Source organism: Schistocerca nitens, chromosome 4, assembly GCF_023898315.1.
Source record: "Schistocerca nitens isolate TAMUIC-IGC-003100 chromosome 4, iqSchNite1.1, whole genome shotgun sequence".
NCBI lineage: Eukaryota > Metazoa > Arthropoda > Insecta > Orthoptera > Acrididae > Schistocerca > Schistocerca nitens.
In genome coordinates, this window is record NC_064617.1 from 946,922,212 (window position 1) to 946,939,058 (window position 16,847).

The 16,847-nt window shown below is 46.9% G+C and overlaps 1 protein-coding gene across 1 annotated transcript; it reads left to right on the forward strand.

Annotated features, from left to right (window-relative positions):
* The first annotated feature begins 15,214 nt into the window (after nt 1-15,214).
* Nucleotides 15,215-16,410, forward strand: LOC126253620 (cuticle protein 19.8-like). The gene has a single exon (XM_049955087.1). The coding sequence runs from the start codon at nt 15,356-15,358 to the stop codon at nt 16,331-16,333; it is 978 nt and encodes a 325-aa protein (XP_049811044.1). The 5' UTR covers nt 15,215-15,355; the 3' UTR covers nt 16,334-16,410.
* Nucleotides 16,411-16,847: the final 437 nt, after the last annotated feature.

Consider the following 16,847-nt stretch of genomic DNA (forward strand, 5'->3'; position numbering starts at 1 on the left):
CAAAATTTATATGTTACGTTCAAAATTCGCAATTGCCGAGTGATAGGAACCCTCGACCATTCGATTCATGTGTCTATTCATATTGTATACTGTAGACTCAGCAGTATTTGGCTTGTAATGCGCCAACTACGTATCCCAGCCCTCAGACAACGAAACCAGCCGAAACTTTTAATATTTCAACCCTGAGTCGGAGGGTACGTAGTTGAGGGCCACCACACCACCATCATAACATTTCCTATTATTGGAAAGCCCGAAAAGTGGTGTGTAGTGACAACAGCGAAGTTACAGGAGAGGACACGGGAGGTGCTGGATGGAGGGTCTTGGACAGTATGGCGCGTCGGACGCACAATTGCGGAAAGACTTGGACAGCGGAGAAGTTTGCGCGTGGGCGAGGGAGATAGGAATATTTCGTAGTGCCGACTTGTGAACTTATGAGATCTCCTTGGTTTCCGCAGTGAAGAAGTAGTATGGGTTTATAACTGAATATCTCGTGAGCTGTGCTGTCGTTCATAACTAATTAATTGCAGTAGGAATCTAATGCTTTCCTGTTATTCACCTTATATTTGATTTAATTGCTGGACCATCGACACCAATAAGTGTTTGTCACAAATATACCGCATTCTCAAAAGTACTTCTGCTATTGTACTCTTCATTTAAAGTCGTTAAGATAGTACCTGCAGATTTTATTTAATTGCAATCTTTCATTTATAAACATCTATGTTACGTTCAAAATTCGCAATTGCTGAGTGATTAGAACCTTCCACCATTCGATTCATGTGTCTATTCATATTGTATACTGTAGACTCATCAGTATTTGGCTTGTAATGCGGCAACTACGTATCCCAGTCCCTAGAGAACGAAACCAGCGAAAACTTTTAACATCTGAACTCTGAGTCGGAGGGTACGTGTTGAGGGCCACCACACCACCATCATAACATTTCCTATTATTGGAAAGCCCGCAAAGTGGTGTGTAGTGACAACAGCGAAGTAGAGAGGAGGAATTGTTACGGTACAAAGGTGCTTTTCGTGGTTAGGATATGGTCCCTTTATTGGGCTTAAGAAAATGCTTAAAGATATGAACACATTTTGCAGAATTGAGTACTGCTTGCAGAAAAGGAATAGTTCTGGGACGATGGTTGCTCATATCAACAAAGTGCAGCCTGTAATAAAACAGCATCTGTCCGGTAATGGTTTGTGGACAATAGCATTCCTTAATGGGCTAGCCTGCTCACAGTCCTTACTTGAACCCAGTAGAGCACCTTTGGCATGGGTTTGGACGTCGACCGTCCCAGATCGCTTCGTCCAACGTCACTACCCTTTACGGCATCACCTCTTCAGGAAGACTGTACTGTCATTCCTCCACGGACATTCAAACACATTGCTGAAAGTTTCACCAGCAGAGTTCATTGCTCAATACTAACGTTCACTAATAGGTGTCTGGATACTTAGGATCAGTTGATGTACAGGGTGATTCAAAAAGAATACCATAACTTTAGGAATTTAAAACTCTGCAACGACAAAAGGCAGAGCTAAGCACTATCTGTCGGCGAATTAAGGGAGCTATAAAGTTTCATTTAGTTGTACATTTGTTCGCTTGAGGCGCTATTGACTAGGCGTCAGCGTCAGTTGACGCTAAGATGGCGACTGCTCAACAGAAAGCTTTTTGTGTTATTGAGTATGGCAGAAGTGAATCGACGACAGTTGTTCAGCGTGCATTTCGAACGAAGTATGGTGTTAAACCTCCTGATAGGTGGTGTATTAAACGTTGGTATCAACAGTTTACAGAGAATGGGTGTTTGTGCAAAGGGAAAAGTTCTGGACGGCCGAGAACGAGTGATGAAAATGTAGCACGCATCCAGCAAGCATTTGTTCGCAGCCCAGGAAAATCGACTCGCAGAGCTAGCAGAGAGCTGCAAATTCCACAATCAACTGTATGGAGAGTCCTACGAAAAAGGTTAGTTATGAAACCTTATCGTCTGAAATTGGTTCAACTACCCGAGGCGATGGATCGGCCGCCAGGCAGCCCGTGACAGAGCACTTCATCACTGGTCTCCAAGAAGCCCTGATCTTACCCCCTGCGATTTTTTCTTACGGGGGTATGTTAAGGATATGGTGTTTCGGCCACCTCTCCCAGCTACCATTGATGATTTGAAACGAGAAATAACAGCAGCTATCCAAACTGTTACGCCTGATATGCTACAGAGAGTGTGGAACGAGTTGGAGTATCGGGTTGATATTGCTCGTGTGTCTGGAGGGGGCCATATTGAACATCTCTGAACTTGTTTTTGAGTGAAAAAAAACCTTTTTAAATACTCTTTGTAATGATGTATAACAGAAGGTTATATTATGTGTCTTTCATTAAATACACATTTTAAAGTTGTGGTATTCTTTTTGAATCACCCTGTATATTAGCAGGTGTTTTAAGAAGACTAAATAAACCTAAGGAAGATAATTTAGAACATTTTAAGTCATTTTTGGGTAAATTAATCGCGAATAAGGCGAGTATTTGATGCCACTCGGCTATGACGTCAATAACTTGTCCAGCCAACACCAGCAGCAGCGGCAACGTCCAGGGCCCGCACGGTCGGCGGATGTTGATGGGCGTAGCCCTGGCGCGGGGGTGGCAGTCGCTGGTCTGTCCGGGCCAGACGGCTGCCACGGCGTGCGGAAGGTCACGGCCCGCCGTATAAAAGGCTGCTCCACCTGGCGGCCGGGCAGCGCGCAGTTGCCGGACCACGCCCACCTGCCGAAATGAACCCTCTGGTGGGTATCCGGCCGGCACGCAGGCTCGGCAGCTCAGCCCGTTACATGGCGCCAAGCAGCTCGCGGGACGTACCTTTTAATAACACCGCTTTATTTATAGTGTTTTTTCACAATAATTATTCCTCATTAAAAAAAATCTGTTCAAAACACTGGGGATTTTAATTGCACCGTGTGAATACATTTACCAGTCAGTTGTACACATCAAAAATAACGTTGGTAACTACTGCACAAACACTCTTTCCATGACCATGGAATAAGAACTAGATTCAACTTACATTTAAAACTGAAAAAACTAAACTCCTCCCGAACAGGCCATGAAGGCCCAACGGCACCGACCGGCCGCCGTGTCATCCTCAGACAAAAGGCGTCAATGGATGTTGATATGGAGGGGCATGTGGTCAGCACATCGCTTTCCCGACTGTATGTCAGTTTCCGAGACTGCAGCCGCTACTTCTCAGTCAAGTAGCTCCTCAGTTTGCCTCACAAGGACTGAGTGCACCCCGCTTGCCAACAGCGCTCGGCAGACCGGATGGTCACCCATCCAAGTGCTAGCCCAGCCCGACGGCGCTTAACTTCGCTGATCTGACGGGAACCGGTGTTACCAATGCGGCAAGGCCGTTGGCCAACTTACATTTACCAAGAAAAAATAAACATAAAATTCAAAACAGCGTTTTCGACTAAGGAATAAAACTGTACAATAAATTACCAAAAGAGATTAAAGAAATTGCAAAAATACACTTATTTTAAAAAATCTGCTAAAAAGTACCTGTTATGCAGTACATTTTATACATTGAAGTGTTACTTAGACACAACAGAGTAGGGGTCTGGTTAAAAAAGTTATACAAATAAATAACAATAATGATTATAAAACATCCAGCATTCCACGCAACACTTTCACACTATGTTTTTCCCTTCTTCATTTCCTTTTCTAGAAAAAGTTACCCCCAAGCTATGTATAGCACAATACTAACACCTCTTCCTCTTTCTGAGCTCAAAACCTCACTCATTATAGAGGGATGCCGACTCAGTTTTTGAGGATAGCAAATGGGAAGTTGCGGTACAGAAAATGGTCCAGAGATCACCACTGTGTGTGTGTCTGTGTGTGTGTATGTGTAGTGAGTGAAATGTTATGAAACAATGTGTGTGTGAAGAGTGTGCAGAGACTGGTAATGAGATATGAGTGAACAGTGTGGCGTTACATTATGGAATAAGTTAGTTATAAAAAAAGTATAATATACCAGGATCTTCCCAGATCTAATGATGGTCCCTAACTAGAAGTCTGTGTAAGTGTATGTGTATACGAATTAGCTTATTTTAAATTGGTCTAAACTTGTAAATACTTTGACATGTCCTATATCCTTGTAAAAAGAGACCTACGAATGAATAAAGCTACTGCTACTACTACTATAATAGTCATATCAATTGCGAAATCTCCTTCATTAGACTGGCCTAACTCATCAAATCAAGCTCACCCTCGCGAACACTTTGGGACACTACCACCAAGTTGTTTCGGCTAACATCCCTCCTCTGTCGTTTCTTCTTCCTAATCCATATTGACTCACGATGTTTGCTTATCCAACTTGTTCAGCCACACTATTAAAGTCGCCCATAATTATGGTGTTTACTCTTCCTGTGCCTTCAGAATGTATGATATCTTCTATTTCATCGTAAATTTTCTCGACTTCGTCGTCATGGTCTGATGTTGGCATGTACACTTGTACTGTCACAATGTCCACTGCTTGTGCACTTATTTCACAAACATTAAAATATCACTATGGCATATCACTTTAGTCACACTTTGAACTATTTGATTACCCATCGCCGCGCGGGATTAGCCGAGTGGTCTCAGGCGCTGCAGTCATGGACTGTGCGGCTGGTCCCGGCGGAGGTTCGAGTCCTCCCTCGGGCATGGATGTGTGTGTTTGTCCTTAGGATACTTTAGGTTAAGTAGTGTGTAAGCTTAGGGACCAATGACCTTAGCAGTTAAGTCCCATAAGATTTCACACACATTTGAACATTTGATTACCCATCACTAATGGCACGCCATGTTCACATCTTTTTCCACCGGTATAAAACATTGTGTAATTACCCGATGTTACTTCACCCCTTTCTGCCCATCTCACTTCACTTAAATCCATTACGTTCTCTTCACATTTGTCCATTTTTCTCCTTAGTTTTTTCAGTTTTCCTGATGTTCTAAGTGTTCTTACATTTCATGTCCCAATCCTGAACTTAAAATGATCATCTCTTTCTATGACTCGCCCTGAAATACTCCCCACCCGAGATCCGAACGGGGTAGTAGATTACCACCGAAATATTTTACTCCAGGAAGTTCCATCATCGTTCTCCGTCTTCCGACGTTCAGGATGTATAATTATGTGGTAGTATTTCCATGCCGAGCGGTTCTAACAGTTCTTGATCGTTAGGAGAGAAATTTATTTTGTACTTATTTGCTGCGCTTAGCTTTTAAATAGTTTTTCTGGGAAAACCTAGCGTAGTTTTCGCGTCTCGTATTTCAGTGAGTGTTTCTTGATTATCAGAGTAGCTCATCAGAAGATTATCTTGGGAATTTGTCACCGTATAGAGTAGGGTAAACATAGTCATGTGTAGGGACTGTGGTTGTTGTGAGCGGACGCAAGGAGAATTGGCCACTCTTCGGGGGCAGGTGGAGGCTTTGTCTGTTAGGCTCATCGAGCTCGAGGCGCAGGCGTCGGCTCGTAGTGGCGTTGGGGCAACTGTGGTGAGACCTATGCCTACTTCGGTGGCCTTGGAATCACATGGAACCCCTGATGTCGCTGCGTCTTCCGGCAGTGAGCATCTTACCGGTCAGCCATCACTCCAGGGTGAATGGCGGACAGTGGTGGGCTCGCGCGTGCCTGGCCGAAAGGCGAAGGTGGGATCTGGCCGCGTGGCAGCTGCCTTACCCCTTTCCAACAGGTACGGGGTGCTTCCTAGTGGTGATGACATCGTTTCCGAGCCACCACAGGATGCCTCGCCTGTTGGGCCAGTGGCCGATTCTCCGGCAAGGTCCCGACAGTCACAGAGGGCGGGCCTATTAGTTATAGGGAGCTCCAACGTTAGGCGGGTTATGGAGCCCCTCAGGAAAATAGCGGGTAGGTCGGGGAAGAATGCCAGTGTGCACTCGGTGTGCTTGCCGGGGGGTCTCGTCCGTAATGTGGAGGAGGCCCTTCCGGCAGCTATTGAACGCACTGGGTGTGACCGGCTGCAGATAGTAGCACATGTCTGAACGAATGACGCCTGCCGCTTGGGTTCTGAGGCCATCCTTGGTTCCTTCCGGCGGCTGGCCGATTTGGTGAAGACAACCAGCATCGCACGCGGAGTGCAAGCTGAGCTTAATATCTGCAGCATAGTGCCCAGAGTCGATCGCGGTCCTCTGGTTTGGAGCCGTGTGGAGGGTCTAAACCAGAGGCTCAGACGACTCTGCGACTATAATGGTTGCAAATTCATCGACCTCCGTTATTGGGTGGAGAACTGTAGGGCCCCCCTAGACAGGTCAGGCGTGCACTACACACCGGAAGTAGCTACTAGGGTAGCAGAGTACGTGTGGCGTGCACACGGGGGTTTTTTAGGTTAGAGGGACCCCCCCTTGGGCGAAACGATAAAATACCTGACGGCTTACCAGAGAGAACATCAGCATCGTTGATAAAGAACGTCCGTCCTCAGAGACCAAAAACAGGAAAAGTTAACGTAATATTGGTAAACTGCAGGAGTATCCAGGGCAAGGTTCCTGAATTAGTATCGCTTATTGAAGGAAATAGTGCGCATATAGTATTAGGAACGGGAAGTTGGTTAAAACCGGAAGTGAACAGTAACGAAATCCTAGACACAGAATGGAATATATACCGCAAGGATAGGATAAACGCCAATGGTGGAGGAGTATTTATAGCAGTAAAGAATTCAATAATATCCAGTGAAGTTATTAGCGAATGCGAATGTGAAATAATCTGGGTTAAGTTAAGTATCAAAGGTGGGTCAGATATGATAGTCGGATGCTTCTATAGACCACCTGCATCAGCAACCGTAGTAGTTGAGCGCCTCAGAGAGAACCTGCAGAACGTCGTGAAGAAGTTTCGTGATCATACTATTGTAATAGGGGGAGACTTCAATCTACCAGGTATAGAATGGGATAGTCACACAATCAGAACTGGAGCCAGGGACAGAGACTCTTGTGACATTATCCTGACTGCCTTGTCCGAGAATTACTTCGAGCAGATAGTTAGAGAACCAACTCGTGAAGCTAACGTTTTAGACCTCATAGCAACAAACAGACCGGAACTTTTCGACTCCGTGAATGTAGAAGAGGATATCAGTGATCATAAGTCAGTGGTTGCATCAATGACTACAAGTGTAATAAGAAATGCCAAGAAAGGAAGGAAAATATATTTGCTTAACAAGAGTGATAGGGCACAAATCGCAGAATATCTGAGTGACCACCATAAAACGTTCATTTCTGAGGAAGAGGATGTGGAACAAAAATGGAAAAAATTCAGAAACATCGTCCAGTACGCCTTAGATAAGTTCGTACCGACTAAGGTCCTAAGCGAGGGGAAAGATCCACCGTGGTATAACAATCATGTACGAAAGGTACTACGGAAACAAAGAAAGCTTCATCATAGGTTTAAGAGTAGTCGAATCATAGCTGATAAGGAAAAGCTGAACGAAGCGAAAAAGAGCGTAAAGAGAGCAATGAGAGAAGCATTCAACGAATTCGAACATAAAACATTGGCAAACAATCTAAACAAGAACCCTAAAAAGTTTTGGTCATATGTAAAATCGGTAAGCGGATCTAAATCCCCTATTCAGTCACTCGTTGACCACGATGGCACCGAAACAGAGGACGACCGAAGAAAGGCAGAAATACTGAATTCAGTGTTCCGAAACTGTTTCACTGCGGAAAATCGTAACACGGTCCCTGACTTATGCCGTCGCACGGACGCCAAAATGGAAAATATTGAAATAAACGATATCGGAATTGAAAAACAACTGCTATCACTTAGTAGCGGAAAAGCATCCGGACCAGACGAGATACCCGTAAGATTCTACAGTGATTATGCTAAAGAACTTGCCCCCTTTCTATCAGCAATTTATCGTAGATCTCTGGAAGAACGTAAAGTACCTAGCGACTGGAAGAAAGCGCAGGTCGTTCCCATTTTCAAGAAGGGTCATAAATCAGATGCGAATAATTATAGGCCTATTTCGCTTACGTCAATCTGTTGTAGAATAATGGAACATGTTTTATGTTCTCGTATTATGACGTTCTTAGATAATACAAATCTCCTTCATCATAACCAACATGGATTCCGCAAACAGAGATCATGTGAAACTCAGCTCGCCCTATTTGTCCAAGAAATTCACAGTGCCGTAGACACTGGCGAGCAGATTGATGCCGTATTCCTGGACTTCAGGAAGGCATTTGATACGGTTCCGCACTTACGTTTAGTGAAAAAAATACGAGCTTACGGAATATCGGACCAGGTTTGTGATTGGATTCAGGATTTCCTAGAAGAAAGAACACAACATGTCATTCTTAACGGTTCAAAATCTGCAGATGTAGAGGTAATTTCGGGAGTACCGCAAGGAAGCGTGATAGGACCTTTATTGTTTACAATATACATAAATGACTTAGTTGACAACATCGGTAGCTCCGTGAGGCTATTTGCAGATGACACGGTTGTCTACAAGAAAGTAGCAACATCAGAAGACTCGTACGTACTCCAGGAAGACCTGCAGAGGATTAATGAATGGTGCGACAGCTGGCAGCTTTCCCTAAACGTAGATAAATGTAATATAATGCGCATACATAGGGGCAGAAATCCATTCCAGTACGATTATGCCATAGGTGGTAAATCATTGGAAGCGGTAACGACCGTAAAATACTTAGGAGTTACTATCCGGAGCGATCTGAAGTGGGATGATCACATAAAACAAATAGTGGGAAAAGCAGGCGCCAGGTTGAGATTCATAGGAAGAATTCTAAGAAAATGTGACTCATCGACGAAAGAAGTAGCTTACAAAACGCTTGTTCGTCCGATTCTTGAGTATTGCTCATCAGTATGGGACCCTTACCAGGTTGGATTAATAGAAGAGATAGACAAGATCCAGCGAAAAGCAGCGCGATTCGTCATGGGGACATTTAGTCAGCGCGAGAGCGTTACGGAGATGCTGAACAAGCTCCAGTGGCGGACACTTCAAGAAAGGCGTTACGCAATACGGAGAGGTTTATTATCGAAATTACGAGAGAGCACATTCCGGGAAGAGATGGGCAACATATTACTACCGCCCACATATATCTCGCGTAATGATCACAACGAAAAGATCCGAGAAATTAGAGCAAATACGGAGACTTACAAGCAGTCGTTCTTCCCACGCACAATTCGTGAATGGAACAGGGAAGGGGGGATCAGATAGTGGTACAATAAGTACCCTCCGCCACACACCGTAAGGTGGCTCGCGGAGTATAGATGTAGATGTAGATGTAGGCGCTTCAGTCCGGAGCCACGCGGCTGCTACGGTCGCAGGTTCGAATCATGCCTCCGGTATGGATGTGTGCGATGTCCTTAGGTTAGTTAGGTTTAAGTAGTTCTAAGTTTATGGGACTGATGACGTCAGCTGTTAAGTCCCCTATTTCTTAGAGCCATTTGAACCATTTGAACAATAGTCTTTCCATTTCCTCTCCACTTCGCAGTATCACGGCCGAGGAACCAAACTGTGATTGGTTTTGCCCATGAGTCTTCGATCTTGATCCATCTAAAGCATCATTTGCTCTGTGCATCAAGTCGATACTGCTGCCTGGTACCAGCATACCGAGTTCACTACGCCTACTCCCACGATGTATACACTGGGATGCAGGGCTGCCTTTTCCGCCAGTTGCAACGTACCGGTGGGCTTCATCTCCGCCTTCCCTGCCGTTGAGGTCTTCACCGTTACCCCGGCAAGGGGCCCTCACGAGGTACTGTCACCCGGGCGAGGTGAAACAAGGTTCTTCAAAGAGATGTTACTCCTCCCCCTCTTCCTTTCTCAACATGGCTTGGGACCGGCCATGGCGGAGTTACAGGGTGTTTCAAAAATGACCGGTATATTTCAAATGGCAATAAAAACTAAACGAGCAGCGATAGAAATACACCGTTTGTTGCAATATGCTTGGGACAACAGTACATTTTCAGGCGGACAAACTTTCGAAATTACAGTAGTTACAATTTTCAACAACAGATGGCGCTGCAAGTGATGTGAAAGATATAGAAGACAACGCAGTCTGTGGGTGCGCCATTCTGTACGTCGTCTTTCTGCTGTAAGCGTGTGCTGTTCACAACGTGCAAGTGTGCTGTAGACAACATGGTTTATTCCTTAGAACAGAGGATTTTTGTGGTGTTGGAATTCCACCGCCTAGAACACAGTATTGTTACAACAAGACGAAGTTTTCAACGGAGGTTTAATGTAACCAAAGGACCGAAAAGCGATACAATAAAGGATCTGTTTGAAAAATTTCAACGGACTGGGAACGTGGCGGATGAACGTGCTGGAAAGGTAGGGCGACCGCGTACGGCAACCACAGAGGGCAAGGCGCAGCTAGTGCAGCAGGTGATCCAACAGCGGCCTCGGGTTTCCGTTCGCCGTGTTGCAGCTGCGGTCCAAATGACGCCAACGTCCACGTATCGTCTCATGCGCCAGAGTTTACACCTCTATCCATACAAAATTCAAACGCGGCAACCCCTCAGCGCCGCTACCATTTCTGCACGAGAGACATTCGCTAACGATATAGTGCACAGGATTGATGACGGCGATATGCATGTGGGCAGCATTTGGTTTACTGACGAAGCTTATTTTTACCTGGACGGCTTCGTCAATAAACAGAACTGGCGCATATGGGGAACCGAAAAGCCCCATGTTGCAGTCCCATCGTCCCTGCATCCTCAAAAAGTACTGGTCTGGGCCGCCATTTCTTCCAAAGGAATCATTGGCCCATTTTTCAGATCCAAAACGATTACTGCATCACGCTATCTGGACATTCTTCGTGAATTTGTGGCGGTACAAACTGCCTTAGACGACACTGCGAACACCTCGTGGTTTATGCAAGATGGTGCCCGGCCACATCGCACGGCCGACGTCTTTAATTTCCTGAATGAATATTTCGATGATCGTGTGATTGCTTTGGGCTATCCGAAACATACAGGAGGCGGCGTGGATTGGCCTCCCTATTCGCCAGACATGAACCCCTGTGACTTCTTTCTGTGGGGACACTTGAAAGACCAGGTGTACCGCCAGAATCCAGAAACAATTGAACAGCTGAAGCAGTACATCTCATCTGCATGTGAAGCCATTCCGCCAGACACGTTGTCAAAGGCTTCGGGTAATTTCATTCAGGGACTACGCCATATTATTGCTACGCATGGTGGATATGTGGAAAATATCGTACTATAGAGTTTCCCAGACCGCAGCGCCATCTGTTGTTGAAAATTGTAACTACTGTAATTTCGAAAGTTTGTCTGCCTGAAAATGTACTGTTGTCCCAAGCATATCGCAACAAACGGTGTATTTCTATCGCTGCTCGTTTAGTTTTTATTGCCGTTTCAAATATACCGGTCATTTTTGAAACACCCTGTAAAAGCACAATATACCGAGCATTATTTCGGCTTATTAACAGAGCAATAATGTAAGTATTGGAAATAAACTACCACAGCGGGACGCGATCCCACGATCCTTGGACTACCATTCCGTATTCATTCCGCTGCATCACCTGCTGTCTGACTACCATATTAACACACGTCGCTCATGCTCCGTCCGACCCGGGCAAAATTACAATAGTTTTTCTAACTCTTGGCCATCCGGAGGTCCCACATCTGTCACTTTCATTACTGGCCAAGCCCTGCGTACATCATAAATTTGGACGAAATCGGTAGCGACGAATTGGTGCAATCCCCGTGGATGTTGGACAGAATTTCTAATTAAAACATTTGAAAAATGAGTGTATCCGTAGTAAATGACAAAATTGCAGAATATAAACAAAACTGGAAGGAAAATATGGAACGAAGGGAAGAAACGAGGCCTTACAATACAAACGAAGAGAGAAGAGAGACATGGGACGGCCTATTAAATGATTTAACTGGGGCCAGAACAGGTCGACTGGCCTATTCTATGAAACGCAGAAGAAGAATTAGAAATGGTCGAAAAGTTTATACAATTAGTGGGAGAGTGTGCTTGAATGCGACCTACATAATTTTGACCCATGACTGTAGATGCATCAGGAGAAATGACTAATTCAATTTGTTGTCAATAATCAATTACAGTTTACAGACAACAGGAGCACTCATAAATAGAATTATAAACGCGGATATTATTTACGCTCTCCATTACTCAGCAATAGTGTGCAACAGAAAGCAATGAGGTATTCAGCTATAAAAATCTTTGAGTATCTGTCCAGGATGTAAATGACTTTACCGATAATAAAATCAACTTCAAACAGAAACTGAAATAATATCTGCTTGACCATCTTTCACTCCATGGAAGACATACTAAATTTGTAATAATATGGTTTGTGTATACAGGGTGGTCCATTGATAGTGACCGGGCCAAATATCTCACGAAATAAGCGTCAAACGAAAAACCACAACGAACGAAACTCGTCTAGCTTGAAGGGGGAAACCAGATGGCGCTATGGTTGGCCCGCTAGATGACGCTGCCATAGGTCAAACGGATATCAACTGCGTTTTTTTAAATAGGAACCCTCACTTTTTATTACATATTCGTGTAGTACGTAACGAAATATGAATGTTTTACTTGGACCACATTTTTCGCTTTGTAATATGTGGCCCTGTAATAGTCACAAACGTGTAAGTACGTGGTATCACGTAACATTCCGCCAGTGCGGACGGTATTTGCTTCGTGATACAGTATCCGTGTTAAAATGGACCGTTTACCATTTGCAGAAGAGGTCGATATCGTGTTGATGTACGGCTATTGTGATCAAAATGCCCAACGGGCGTGTACTATGTATGCTGTTCGGTATCCTGGACGACATCATCCAAGTGTCCGGACCGAGGGAGAACCGATTGAGGTACTCAAAGTACCCTCCGCCACACACCGTCAGGTGGCTTGTGAAGTATGGATGTAGATGTAGATAGGTACGTTATTTAAGGAAACAGGAAGTGTTCAGCCACATGTGAAACATCAACCACGACCTGCAAAAAATGGTTCAAATGGCTCTGAGCACTATGGGACTCAACATCTGATGTCATCAGTCCCTTAGAACTTAGAACTACTTAAACCTAACTAACCTAAGGACATCACACACATCCATGCCCGAGGCAGGATTCGAACCTGCGGCCGTAGCGGTCGCGCGGTTCCAGACTGAAGCGCCTACAACCGCTCGGCCACTCCGGCCGGCGAAGACCTGCAACAAATGATAATGCCCAAGTAGGTGTTTTAGCTGCTGTCGCGGCTAATCCGCACATCAATAACAGACAAATTGCGCGAGAATCGGGAATCTCAAAAACGTCGGTGTTGAGAATGCTACATCAACATCGATTGCACCCGTAGCATATTTCTATGCACCAAGAATTGCATGGCGCTGACTTTGAACGTCGTGTACAGATGACAAATTTTTTGCACGCGTTCTATTTAGCGACGAAGCGTCATTCACCAACAGTGGTAATGTAAATCGGCATAATATGCACTATTGGACAACGGAAAATCCACGATGGCTGCGACAAGTGGAACATCAGCGACCTTGGCGGGTTAATGTATGGTGCGGCGTTATGGGAGGAAGGATAATTAGCCCCCATTTTATCGATGGTAATCTAAATGGTGCAATGTATGCTGATTTCCTACGTAATGTTCTACCGACGTTACTGCAAGATGTTACACTGCATGACAGAATGGCGATGTACTTCGAACATGATGGTTATTCGGCACATAGCTCACGTGCGTTTGAAGCGGTATTGAATAATATATTTCATGACAGGTGGATTGGCCGTCGAAGCACCATACCAAGGCCCGCACGTTGACCGTATCTGACGTCCCCTGATTTCTGTCTGTGGGGAAAGTTGCCCTCGTGATCCACCGACAACGCCTAACAACATGCGTCAGCGCATTGTCACTGCATGTGCGAAGATTACGGAAGGTGAAGTACTCGCTGTTGAGAGGAATGTCGTAACACGTATTGCCAAATGCATTGAGGTTGACGGACATCATTTTGAGCATTTATTGCATTAATGTGGTATTTACAGGTAATCACGCTGTAACAGCATGCGTTCTCAGAAATGATAAGTTCACAAAGCTACATGTATCACATTGGAACAACCGAAATAAAATGTTCAAACGTACCTACGTACTGTATTTTAATTTTAAAAACCTACCTGTCTCCAACTGTTCGTCTAAAATTATGAGCCATATGTTTGTGACTATTACAGCGCCATGTATCACAAAGCGAAAAAAGTGGTCCAACTAAAACATTTATATTTCTTTACGTATTACACGAATATGTAATAAAAATGGGTGTTCCTATTTAAAAAAAAACGCAGTTGATATCCATTTGACCTATGGCAGCGCCATCTACCGAGCCAACCATTGCGCCATCTCGTTTCCCTCTTCAAGTTAGAGAAGTTTCGTTCTTTGTAGTTTTTTCGTGAGATATTTGGCCCGGTTACTATCAATGGACCACCCTGTATATTTAAGTATGTGTGTGTGTGTGTTTGTGTGCGTGTGTGTGTGTGTGTGTGTGTGTGTGTGTGGGTGGGTGGGTGGGTGGGTGGGTATGTATGTGAGAGAGAGACAGAGAGAGAGAGAGAGAGAGAGAGAGAGAGAGAGAGAGAGAGAGAGGATGTTTTCAAGCGATACTGAGAGAGAATGAGCATTGTTCAGTATTAATCACTCTTAGCATGCATGTTGGGGAAATAAAACTTAACGAATTAAATCGTCAGCCTGTCGCCATACGTTTCACTGAGAAAGTGAACAATAATTGTATGTCTAGCTCCGCATCACAACTATTGGCCGCAATTATGATGCACAAAGAACATGCAAATAACTAACTGACAGTACGTGATGTCTGCAGGTGAAGACTCCTGCCTTGTGGCTTTGGCGGCAGCTAAGCCAGGCTATCTGGGTGCTCCAGCGGCCGTCCTATCGACGCAGATGGCCACCACCCTTGTCGCCCCAGCCGCAGTGGCCGTCCCCGCCATCGCCTACGCCGCCCCAGCTGCCGCCGTCGTAGCCGCCCCCGCCCCAGTGGCCTACGCCGCCCCCGCTGCGGCCGTCGTCGCCGCCGCCCCCGGCTCCACCGTGGTGTCCGCCCCCGGTATTAGCTCCTACTCTTTCTCCACACAGTCCGTGCACCCGCCACAGGTGGTTCCCGCCAGCCCGCAGACCGTCTACGCCGCAACCGTCGCCGCCGCCCCCGCGGTCGTGGCTGCCGCGCCAGCGGAGATCGTCGACGCTCCCGAGGTGGCCGCCGCCCGCGCCGCCCACTTCCGGGCTTACGTCGCTGCCAAGGCCGCTCTGCTGGGGCGCAAGAAGCGCAGCCCCGGATTCCTAGGCCCCGCTGTGGTCTCCACCCCCGCCGCCACCACCCTCTCTGCTCATGCCGCCCCCGTGGACTACGCAGTTCCACGCGCAGGACGAGCTCGGCCAGTACCACTACGGCTACAGCGGCGGCCCCTCCGCCAAGGAGGAGATCCGCACCGCCGACGGCTCCGTCGCGGGCGCCTACTCCTACGTGGACGCCCACGGCATCGTGCAGAGAGCCCACTACGTGTCCGACCCCGTCAACGGCTTCCGCGTCGCCGCCACTAACCTCCCGGTCGGTCCCGCCGCTCCCGCCGCCGCCGTCGTGGCAGCCGCCCCCGCCCCCGCCGTCGCCGTGGCCGCCGCGCCCGCCGTCGTCGCCGACACCCCCGAAGTCGCCGCCGCCAAGGCCGCCCACTTCAACGCCCACCTGGCCGCCAAGGCCGCCGTCCTCGGCCGCAAGAAGCGCAGCCCCGGCTTCCTGAGCGCAGCCGCCCCCGCCGCCGTGCTGTCCACCCCCGCCGCCACCGCCCTCGCCGCCCCCGTGGCCTACGCCTCCCCCGCTGTGGCCGTCGCTCCCACCCGCAGCTTCGCCTACTCCGCCGTCGCCGCTCACGGTGCGCAGGTGCTCCCCCCCGGTCCCGTGGCCGCCTACGTCGCCGCCGCCCCCGTCGTGGCCGCCGCCCCTGCGGCGCACGTGGTCGCCGCCACCCCCGCCGCCGTCGCCTACTCCGCCCCCGCGCCTGTCGCCTACTCCGCACCTGCCGCCGCGGCCGTCCTGCCAGTGGCCGCCTCCAGCCAGTACCGCGTCCAGGACGAACTCGGCCAGTACACCTACGGCTACGCCGACGGAAACTCCGCCAAGACTGAGAGCCGCGCCGCTGATGGCTCCACTGTCGGCGGCTACTCATACGTAGACGACCACGGCCTGGTACAGAGTGTCAAGTACCACGCCGATAGCCTGGGCTTCAGGGCCGCCGCCACCATCCTGCCCATCCTGTTCCATTTTGAACTCTACATCGTTTATGTATGTAACCTTCTTTTCTTTCCCTGAATCTTCATGCCCCACATAGTATAATGTATAAAATTCTGTAAAAAATAAATACGTAATAAAAGGGATAAAATAAAAAATCGATTTATTCCAGAATGAAACTTTCAGTTTGCAGCGGAGTGTGCGCTAATATGAAACTTCTTGGCACATTAAAACTGTATGCCGGACCGAGACTCGAACTCGGGACCTTTGCATTTCGCGGGCAAGTGCTCTACCACTACCAAGTTCGAGTCTCGGTCCGGCACACAGTATTAATCTGCGTGGAATTTTCATACTTATTTATTGCTTTATTTTTCCGTTTTTTCGTGTCTGATATTACTCTGATATCAACAAGACGTGTAACTCAGCGTCAGTGAGAAACGTCAGAATTATATAAACACTTTTCCATAAGAGCTTCAGTTATCAACGTTACTCTTTGAATACTAATATAGCATTGGTTTCTTGTAGTGATAACTGTGTTGTGTTTTTATTTTCTATTTCTCACCTGTCGGAGCAGGTGGGCTAACAGCAGCTAACT

What these genes read in the sequence shown, in the direction of transcription:
- LOC126253620 (XM_049955087.1), top strand. Translation starts at nt 15,356, where the DNA reads ATGCCGCCCCCGTGGACTACGCAGTTCCACGCGCAGGACGAGCTCGGC.